Below are 11,242 nucleotides of genomic sequence, written 5' to 3'. Positions count from 1 at the left end.
ATCTAAACAAATGACGAAATGGGCAGGTCCTAACCTTCCCGTGCGCTACTTTCTTCTTATTATTAATGTTCTTACAGGCATCTCGCTCAGATGAAGGAAATGCAGTCTGCAGTCGAAGCAATAATATCGTTTCAATAACGAGAAACCTGTGTGCTCCCAGCACTGAGGTGGATTTCACATGTGAACATCCACCTGACATTCCATACTGGGCATGTACCACATATTTTACCAGGCTTAGGGCTCTGTCAATTATAAACTCTTAGATATTCAGTGTCAGTCAAAAGGCACGATGGCATATTGCACATATTCCCACATATTATATAAACAGATTATCATCAATGAACCCGATAATTGCCCCTGTCTAAGTTAAAGTCAAATATGAAATGGTAAAATATATGTCGTTTCACAGTATGGTTATTTAATACTTACAAAAATGCCAGTGTGGACTTTGTTGGCTGTCTCTTTTTCTACGTTTTCACAATTTTTCTTCACCACCAAGGTCGCACTACAGCCAGCAACGCAATGTGGTGACATAACTATTCACTGCACCAGAATTGAGTCCCGCAGTAGAATCGATCCCCAAAAGCTTAACATTAACACATCCGACCGATTCGCACCCCTGCAATGAACAAGAAGCCTTTTCCCATCTTAGATAAGTTTGAAAAATGTTGACAAAAATGACACCGTTAATCACGTTGGGAACGCTCAGCGGGACAGATTGCTGGACAGATCGGTGCGTTCGGAGAGAACGGATGGATTGTTCCGGGCCAGTTTGTCAAGGACGTTCCACAGGTTCTCAGGGTACCAAACAACCAAATGAGACAAACCTCTTTGTACCCCAGCGTCTCTCCGTTCTACTGAGGACAATTCCCCACTTATCAGCTGTCGGCCGAAATAACACATATTTTACCCACACCGTGCCCCTGGAGGCAACCTTATAAGAGGCGGCAGAATTGAAAACGCCCTTCAGTGTGACAGTGTTGGCTTTTGCAAAGCTCATGGTAGCGAAACATCGTTTCCTTCATTCAGGCTGAGGAACGACATTCATGAGAATGAATTCGACCTGGTCCTTTTGCCTGCTCCTGGTGAGCTGCGCTTGCGGATTCCCCGCACCTTTCGACACTATGGACAACGCGACAAGGTAAGAGGACAGGCGCTCTGGGGTGTTACCCGTTCTATGAGCACACGTTACTCCAGGACTGAAAAGGATGCAGGCCAGCTATTTAAAAGTACAATATCATTTGCAGAAAATAAAAATCCGCTTTTGCTGGATTATTAATATTGTATTTTATTCAGAAAGATTTTGATGAGATGAGACAAGTAACTGATTTTTTTTTGTCACAGAGAACATGAAGTTCCCCTATGGAATATTACAGAGAGAAATATTACTGATCTGTGAGTAAATTACTTCTCTACTGTACTTGGAGCAGCCGAAATAACCGGTGGTAACTTGGTGAACAAGGATTCCACCGCTAAAGGTTTTTTTTTTTTTTATGATTTGTGACAAGTAACACCTTTTTTTCTGCACGCAGGGACCTCGAAGGGTCCGCATGGGATGTAACCAACGACTCTCTGTGAGTAAATTAAGGGTCAAGATGAGCACTTTTGTACACAGAGCTGTTAAAATGCTTTAAAATTCTGGTTAAAACCAAGTGTCAAATTTTAACACCAACACATTTAAATGCCATATTTCTTTTAATTTACTTGAGAAAAATGAATAAGCTAGAAGAAAGTCAACGTAAATGTACGAAAAACAACATGGTGCTGTACTCTCGATCCACTAATACAGCGATGGCAAAAAGATGTTTATTAATATAGAGAAATGGAAGAGAAATGAGTTTGCCAATGAGATATACAAGGTTCACATGAAAGAGAGTATGAACGGTATGTAATGGTAAATTATGGTTTATTCTGAACACGAGGCAGAATGACTTGCAGTGATACATACTTTGTATAGTATATATAATAACGACTTGGTCCCATCTCTTTGCACACCTGCGGACAAACCTGTGCTGAGTTGGATGTTCAGTTAATATTGTTGGATTAGGAAAGTTTGGAATAAGTGGCTAAAAAACAGTATCTCTTACAGGAACGAGTCTCCCGAAGTCTTTACGCATCAGGTGCTGGCTGAGGACGCAGTGGAACGGTGAGTCCAGTAGATGATCAGTGTGCACTTACTGTATTCTGGTCTGCGGCACTCATGCTTATTCATCTGTAATGTTCTTGCCTTTAAAAATGATTTCTCAAATAGGTTTAATAGGTTTGAGTGCTCTGGACTGGACCGGTTTTACAGTGTTTTTACACTAGCAGTTTCGGGTTGTGATGTCGCCAGGGTTGCCGATGTGCTTTCTCACACAAGCATTTGTAAACCATGGTGAATTTTTCCACCTTGCGGTAAGTTAACTATGCTCGGAACTGGATTGATACCTTCATGCTAGGTTGACAATGCACCAGTTAGTGTAAAATGAACCGGGACAAATTCCAACCACCATTTGTCCCGAGCGGGGTCGCAGCGAGCCAGAGCCTTACCCGGCAACACAGGGCGCAAAGCTGGAGGGAGCGGGGGCGCACCCAGGACGGGATGCCGTTCCATCGCAGGGCACCCCAAGCAGGCCTCGAACCCCAGACCCGCCCGCCACACAGCGGACGCTGGCCAAAGCCACCGCGCTACCACACCCCCACACTGGGACAAATTCACCATAGTATTTCTCCGACACGGCAGCTTGACAAGGAATACGAACAGAATAAATACTCAGATACCGACGCACCTATTGGTAGACTGTAGATTTCTGGGCAGGAAATATTATTTACTCATTCTTGGCATCGTCCTTAGCGGTTTATTTCAGTGCGTTTTCACAAAGCTCTACTGCTCTGTGCATAAATACTACGGTTTTCAAGACAATTTTCCTTATGAGATCAGTTGTTTTCAGCGTCAGGCATTTATGCGGTTGTGCGAACGAGAACGTTCTCGCCACTGGTCGCTATCAAACGACTGATGATATAAATAGTCATATACTTGAACGTATTTATTATATGTGGAAAGGTCTTTTAGTTTCTCAATATTCACAACCTGTATCTGATTCCATCATTCTGTTGCAGATTACACTTGCAGGGGAGGAAGGTGGGGAGGTGCGCGTTGTCGACATGCATCCTGACTGAGCTGGCAGCAAAACTGCAAATGGGGGATGAAATAGCTGGTTTCCGAACCAGGGATCCGGGCGGCATTGGTAAAAAATGAAACGAGAGGGAATTGCCATTTTTCTTTTATTTCTACCCGAAAGAAAACGTGCTGATGTGCTTTTACTGGTGCGGCTTATATTACTCTCAGTAATTCCAATTTTAATTTTGTGATTTTGACTAATGCCTTAGTATACGGTCATATTGAGACCTTCTAAGTATGTATTTATATTTACATGTATTTCATGTACTGTTATTTTGAAACTTGTCTAATGATTTGTACATATTGTGTTTGTTTTAATTAATGTACATTAGACACAAGCTTTGAAGCCAACACTGGTGCTGCAGCCAAACAACTAAACGCTGAATAAATAGCAATATGGATCATTACGGTGTTGACGATTGCACTTCGGTTGAACTGGGCTATAAAGAAGGTTTTCTACATACACTATTTCCTCTTGGGAAAATGAAAATCCATCTAAGAGGTCTAGGTGTGAGAAAAGAAAAAAAAGAAAAAGAAACATGGGTCCCAGAATGTAAGACGAGAATTTTGGAGAAAAGCAAACGACATTATGCAGGTGCAGAAAGAGCTGAACTGGAAAAATGTCAGGGACGAAAAAGACAGCGGACTGCAGCTGTTCCATATATTTGAGCTTAAATATCATTTACCTGCAATGAGTCGTGATCAGGACGCCCGGGCTTTCAGCGGATATTGAATTTCCTCATGTTAAATTCTCTAGATATAAAAATATTCTCATTTTTGCTTCACAATCTTTAGATATTTGGATTAAAATATATTTCATTTAGGAAAGATAGCCATGATTTCCCTATCTAAATGTGTTGTTATGGGCTAATAGAAGTCAGGTGTTTTAATTTACAGTTCTGAATGTGAGGACAGGACCTTGTCCCGAGCAGCTTGCCATGATATATGACAGAAAAAGTCGTGAAAGGTATTTAGTTTAATGATGTTGAAAGACTAGACTCAGATAATATCATTCAAAAATGAAATGTGACCAAAGAAAATTAAAGAGCGTAGACGAAGTCTCAGGAAGACGGCCGGAAACTACACCCATTAATCACTCACACACACACACACACACACACACACACTCACTCTAGCTGACACTGCTTGTCCCGAGCGGGGTCACGGCAAACCGGAGCCTAACCCGGCAACACAGGGCACAAGGCTGGGGGGAGGGGGCACACCCAGGACGGGACACCGGTCTGTTGGAAGGCACCCCAAGCACGACTCGAACCCCAGACCCGGCAGGAAGCGGGACCCGGCCAAGGCTGCTGTGCCACCGCACCCCTGCGCCTCCTTCACCCACAAATATAATAACTAATTATAAATAATAACTAATAATAATCACCAAAACCAGGCTGTTGTTTTCTTCATTTACAAATGTATAGCCATAATGGGAGGGTTACCCCCCAGTGTTCAAGCAACCCTAATTTCTCCCACAATATCTGTGTATAACTCCACAAAGTAGTATTATTAATATTTTTGGTACCCCAGTGCCAGCATTGTCAAGTTGCTAACCCACTGATCAACTATAATATTCAGTTTTTTTGGAGTTAAAAGGGCTTGTTTCACAGAGGAAAGTTTTGGAACAGGTCATACATTGTAAAGTTTTGCTCTTGATAAACATGATATGTGTATAATATATCATGTATTATGATATATTATAATAATATAATATGATTATATTATACATGCTATAATATTATCATACTATAACCATGTTGGCGCAGTGGCGCAGTGGGTTGGACCAGGTCCTGCTCTCTGGTGGGTCTAGGGTTCGAGTCCCGCTTGGGGTGCCTTGCGGCGGACTGGCGTCCCGTCCTGGGTGTGTCCCCTCCGGCCTTACGCCCTGTGTCGCCGGGTAGGCTCCTGCGACCCTGTATGGGACAAGCGGTTCAGAAAATGTGTGTGTGTGTATATAACCATGTTATTAAGTTATTATAATAGTATGTATATCATATACATTATTATATGTTGTAATAATATAATGGATTGTGTCACTGTAAACAACTTCTTTCAACTCCCGTCGTTTTTATAACCACCGGTGCAAGAAGCTCCTTAAAACCAGCTGTATTTCTGCAAGAGAAGAACATGAATTGTATTTCAGATCTCCCACTCATTGAAATAACTAATCCAAAACGTACAAATCTGAATAACGTGACGTTCTCACAAGCCTTCAAAGTTGTACGGACGTGAACACAAAGTGCATTCCCTCTATTTTGCAGACTAACTGCTAGACCAAATGAAAACTTTGGCCGCCGAGCTAAAGCCCCTGAGGTCTGGGAACAGGGCAGTCAAAGTTTGGATTTGGTGGACATTTTGCAGTGGTGGAAAATGTCACGTTACCTGTCTCTTTTAGACTGCATGATGTACGAACGCTCTCGCCTCAGCTCTTCCAGTTTCTCTTTAACCAGCGTTTTCTGCCGGTTTCTATCCTCCTGAATCACAGAGGCCTAAGTCAGTCCACATCACGTGTCCCGCGTCCCGCGTCCTCTCTCCCTGCAGTCCTGCCCCCTTCATGACTCACTAACACGGTACACACCTTGCCCAGAGATGGGCTCCACTGGCACATGTCCTGTGGGTTTTGGTCCATTCATGTCAACATCACCTGTACTGACCTCATAAGGTAGCCACAGCGGTCCAACAGATGAGCTGTTCTGTTAGCTACTTGCAGAACTCTACTACTGGTATTGTGCATGGCTGACGCAAATACCCAGAAGGCATTTGCCCCTGAGATCCATGATTTAGGACCGCTACTGCTGGCAGACGTCTATACCACACAATGGTCCCGGTGAGCAGCACTTGCCTTTTTGAGGTTTTCGGTGAGGTGCTTTAGACCATCCCTTTGTTTGTGACCCAGGAGGTCTTCATCAGACTTCCTGCTTTGGACTATGGACAGACGCTCCTGAAACTTGGGTTGGGAAGAAGAAGGAGAGGAAATGATGACTCTTGGTTGACAACATGGGGAAACGGCACATCGGATATATTTCCTTGAAAGACTCACCCGCAGCATTTGTCTTTCCTTGTCTCTCTGATACATGCTCTCAACCTTCCTCTGCATGTCCACTAGACTTTTCATGGTCTCCTCCCTCTCCATCTCCGAAATGTGCACTACCGTCATTTCTCTGTGGATGCACTTGGCTCCTGTCTGCGAGGGACCAGCACCAAAATTCAACCACCGTAAACAGTTGGGTTCAGGATCACAGCAAAGCAGTTCTTCAAACTTCTTAACACCCAGGCTTTTTTTGACTCTGTGTTATTATTGTGACCTTTACAACCTTTTCGGTCATAAGCAAGGTAAAATCTCACTTCTGTATTGCTGGTAGCGTCTTTAACGGGCCTTTGCTGGATATTTTCCACCTTTTCACCATGTCCGTCAAGGACGGGCTGATCTTGAGGCTCTGACCGTTTGAGTCTATTCTCAGCACTATGGTTGAAGTTGTCCTCAGTGCCAAGTATCACTTTAGCTTCAAGAGTCACGAGAGCCTCAGCAGGAAACTAAAGGAGTAGAGGAACAAAATCAGTCATAGCTTTAATGTTGCATCCGGAAAAATCAGTTGAAGTCATATGGAAATTTGTCTATAATAAAAACAGCAACCAGTCAGGTTGTTTTTGGATAATGTCATTTCAAACATCAGCAGCTCATCCTCAAAAACTTTTGATACCCGTTTGTTTTTGGTACCCCTCCATTCAATTTTTTTTACTTAGTGACAAAAGTCATTATAGTGGCTATAGTGAAAAAAAAGAATTTATGGCAATGCACAAAAATTGTTTGTTTTTTCATCGGGGGTTTTAATCGTTGTCAACTCTGCATGTTTTCAGCTCACCTCGTTCTGAGTTAATACACTGTCCACATTGGATTATAGGCTACAGGTATAATTTTCGGCGCAGAATCATTACCAAAACAAATCTAGCAAGGTTTAAAATAAAAAAAATGCAGATGGCATGAGTACAGCGCATTGGCTAGTCTTACTTCACTACTGCCAATGTCATCCTGAACAGGAGGTTCCTGAAAACACCCATCTTGGAGGCTGTCTTGCAATAAAACACCGTTTAAGGATGCCTCTAGGGCTCTGTCTTCATGTGCTCTGCTCGTGTCCTGGTCAGCGTTGGTGTCCAGCTGTTCAGGACGATGATCTGTTTCACTTTTCGCTATGATATCAGCAGGTACCTGCAAAGCAGAGTCATGTGGTTGATGAAGGGCAATCTGTAAGTGTAAGAGCCAATGAATATGAAGCAGGTGTATATAAGAAGGAAAGGTGGGTTCCTGGAAGTGGTATTACTTTTGCATCCACTAGACAGAACCCACAGAGCTGTACCCCTCTCACTCTTAGCTTGTACCTCTGAGGTACCGGTCTCCTGGCCCGTCTGGCTCCAGGCCACTGCAATCAAAGATCCTTGTTTCTCCAGGCTGATGGGAACACAACCAAAGGTTGTCTCTTCTTCTTCACTGCTCATTTTATCTCCCTCAAGTGCCGTACTATTGGCAGATGCACATAGAACATCTAGATAGAGAACTTCCGGAGCGTCGGTGTTTCCGAGTGCTACGAGACAAATGATAGAGCCACATTAGTAAAATCTGATTCCTACGAGTGTTCCTTTGTTTTTTCCAAACTAGTTACCAAAATTGAAGCCTCTTCTCTCACTCCTAATTGATGGTATGTCCTCCTGGTCTCCTCCGTTATTCCCAAGGGTCTGTTGACTTGCAGGGCTGGAAACTTTAACATCATGGAGCTTCACTGCAGGATCCTCTTCTGTAGCCTGCGAGGACAGCAGACAAGATATGGTCAACATGAAGCCCTTGCGGAAGCATGGAGCCTCGGCAATCACCAGAAAACACCTTCAAACAAGACTTTACTTTCCTTGGATGTGGAGGACGCTCCACAATTATTGTCATCAGCAGGTGTCTTGGGCCCAGGATCAGCAAGCAAAAGCTGATACAAACTGATAAATTTCTGGTCCTCCAACTCAGTCTCATATTTTTTTCGAAGGGCTTTTATGTTTTCCTGGTTATGATTAAATAGGAAAATAGAATATTAGTTTGTGCAAATGATACATTAACTTGTAGAAAGTGTAACCTAGCAATGTAATTCATTGCATCCATCCATCCATCCATATCAGTGGTAAGAAACTGTGGACCATAAGGAACACATTTGAAGATTAAATCTTAATTATTGCTTGTACTTATTCTTGTATTCAGTTTAATTCAGCACGTTTTGTTTACTATGATCTGAACTATAAAATACATTCCAAGTCCCATTCAAGACTGAGTTTTGAAGAGCTGAAACACAAACTGGTATAGTGAACACCCTGTGGAATTCCTGAATCACAAACACGTGATATTCAGCAAAGAATTATTCTTATATATGGTCAAAAACCTTTCCAACTACAGGCTATCTCAGTGCATGTGGGGTTTCCCAGGCTGATGGTCATGATCCCATTGCAAGAGCAAGGCTGCAGTGGTTAAGCTTTTCTGTTAAACCAAAGGAGCCAGAATCATCAAGGTTTACTCTTTCAAAAGACTCCTTGAGGGGAAAGGGTGAGTCATGCTCAGCTCCTGGTGCCTCTCACAGTATCGAGCGATGAAGGGGCAAGTAGTGACTCACCGTGTGCAGCAGGTCCCCCAGGGCAACCCTAACCTCCCGGTCCTGCAGCTCCATTAGGTGAGTCAGTAAGCAGAGAGCAGAATTGCTCCAGGATGGCAGTCCAGACGTGCCCTCGAGTATCACCCTCGTGTCCCTCAGCCGTGAAACACACGGTTTCCTCAGAGCAGCCAGCCGTGATTGGGTGCACTCTAAAAAGAGCCATGATAACAGGTAGGAACCATGAAAAGTTCAGGTGGACAAGAGGAAAAAAAAAACAATAAACCATACGTGCAAAAGCTCTTTGCTCCTCTAATGCTTCAGTTGTGACCACGGAGGTAGATTCTGAAGACGTAGGTAAATTCAGCACTAGAGCTTGGTTATGACGACCCCAACTGCCTCAGTAGTTCATGCTGCTGCCTCCGGACTCACAGGACCCAGGTTTGAATCTCACCTTCTGCTGTAGTAGCCTTGATCAAGGTACCTACCCTGAACTGATACAGTAAAAATTGCCCAACTGTAGAAATGGGTAAATAAATGTAAGTAGATTAACACTGTAAGTCCCTTTGGAAAAAAGTGTTGATAATGTGAAGATGCATGGCCATACCTGTCAAATTCTGTCCTCCCTGATCCATCAGCTCCTCTAAGGTCAGACTGTGCAGAATTCCCATCAGATACCTCCTCTCCCTTTCCTGGCGAAGCAAGAGACACTGCAGCACTGCCTGCTAGGACACGACACAGGTCAGGAAGAAGAAAGCGCGTCATTCGTTTTGTGTTTGCCTTCACTGGAACGGCTATTATGGATTCTGTGTCGACTCCTTCGCTGAATCCATACAGAATATGCACTGAGAATATGGCCGAGTTGCAGCAGGCATCTGAAACGCAGCTCGGTTCATTTTCTGTACCTCCTGCGGGCAGGTGGGCGGCTCGGACGCATCCCTGTAAGCGGTCAAGGAACTCTCTTCAGCCAACAAGAGCTTGGCCAAGTCTTTGTTCCAAAGGACTCCAACCTCAGGCCTAGGGAAGGGAATCCAAAAGTACACAGAGTGAAAACACAGTTCAGTAAAGAAGAAGCACTTATCTTTGATCTGAATGCTCTTCTTTAGCTCATGTACCGATACACATCATTTACATTACAGGACACCCAGCACTGGTACCTTCTTAATTATTACTTTATACGTAGCTGATGACTTTGTCCAAGGTGACTTAAAATGTGCCCATCCATACAACATAATGTAACACACTCATTCACACGCACCAAATGCAATTTAGAATCACAGATCACCTGAAACGGATGTAACAGTAACCCTAACCCTTACAGTTCGATTTAGAGTGTTAGAGTATTAGGACTAAGGTTAGGGTTAGAGGCTTAGGGTTAAGGCTATTATTAGGGTTCCTAATACTCTAAGTCTAACCCTTACACTCTGTGCTACCTACTGTGCCTTAATATGTTGCTGATGATTCATTACAATAATGGAAACAAATGAGAAGTGCTTTCAGCTATAAGGGGAAATACGGAAACTCACCACTCTTCCCAAGCCTGGCTGGAAGCCAGCATGGCCACATGAAAGGGTTCCTCTCTCCTCGCCTTCATCACAGCTACCTTCACGTACAGCGACAGCAGCCGCAGTCCTGTCACATCCAGGCTCCAGTGCCAGAGGACAAGAGGCAAGATCAACCTTGAGAGAGCCATCAATAATAAACCACGACCGATTTCAGTCACCTCCCGTAACCCCTCAACCGGCGAACACCGGGGTTTCGCCACTCTTGAATTAGTTATGACAGCCCCCAAAGTGACTTTATGCAGGATGCAGGTCCAGGGAGTTCCACTGCGGTGAAGGAACCTGTTCAATGTTTCATTAGAGGAGCCCGGAGCAACGTCCAGGATTCACGCCATCCATACAAGCTGTTGGCCTCCACAGAAAAGCAGAGGTGAAGATAATATTTCGACTCTTTAGATGGTCACCATTCGCAGCATGTTAAAAGACAATGCCTTTTTTGGTCATTGGAAAGCCAAGGATTTTTTTTAGTTCCTCAAATCGGAAACAATAGATTTGCTCCTCAAAAGCATATTTTTTCAAGAGCAGGTAGACCGCTTTTTAAAACGATCTAAGGTATGAGACTTATTAATACTGAGGTTTTGCAATAGAGAGGCAGTGTCCTCTGTCTCTTCATTACTGGACATCACCGCAGGCTTCCCATGGTCCCGGGCTCTCACGTTCTTACCACTCGAGGCAGTGACGTTTACCTCTTTGCGAGAGACGCCAGAGTCCTCTTTTCCAGCTGATGGCTGTCGTGCAGCTCTTTGAGGGAGAAGGCTGCTGTCCATACCGTGATGCTGCTGTCAATCTGCTCGGGACAGCTCCTCAGAACCACTTGGTCTGAACTCCTGTCAGTCGAAAAGGTCTGATTAAACCAAAGAAAGGTAGCCAACAGACACTGCGGGCTATCTACTGGAGTG

General features: G+C 43.9%; 1 protein-coding gene and 1 long non-coding RNA gene across 2 annotated transcripts; one reads left to right on the top strand and one right to left on the bottom strand.

Annotated features, from left to right (window-relative positions):
• Positions 1-1,539: 1,539 nt before the first annotated feature.
• On the top strand, positions 1,540-3,525 carry LOC108936478 (uncharacterized). Its single transcript, XR_001966269.1, has 3 exons — positions 1,540-1,574; positions 2,090-2,146; positions 3,100-3,525. It is a non-coding gene; the product is annotated as an uncharacterized LOC108936478 (long non-coding RNA).
• Positions 3,526-5,060: 1,535 nt separating this feature from the next.
• On the bottom strand, positions 5,061-11,157 carry LOC108936464 (uncharacterized). The gene is made up of 15 exons (XM_018755827.2): positions 11,030-11,157; positions 10,308-10,427; positions 9,687-9,798; positions 9,389-9,506; positions 9,270-9,275; positions 8,806-8,993; positions 8,062-8,205; positions 7,846-7,960; positions 7,541-7,743; positions 7,173-7,370; positions 6,509-6,697; positions 6,204-6,347; positions 6,006-6,110; positions 5,546-5,637; positions 5,061-5,275 (listed from the first exon to the last, which is right to left on the bottom strand). Exons 2-15 carry the CDS (start codon positions 10,373-10,375, stop codon positions 5,197-5,199), a joined length of 1,761 nt encoding a protein of 586 aa, XP_018611343.2. The 5' UTR covers positions 10,376-10,427; positions 11,030-11,157; the 3' UTR covers positions 5,061-5,196.
• Positions 11,158-11,242: the final 85 nt, after the last annotated feature.

This window comes from Scleropages formosus, chromosome 24 (genome assembly GCF_900964775.1).
Source record: "Scleropages formosus chromosome 24, fSclFor1.1, whole genome shotgun sequence".
Lineage (NCBI taxonomy): Eukaryota > Metazoa > Chordata > Actinopteri > Osteoglossiformes > Osteoglossidae > Scleropages > Scleropages formosus.
The sequence above is the reverse complement of the archived record's forward strand: the minus strand, read 5'-3'. Positions and strand labels throughout refer to the sequence as shown.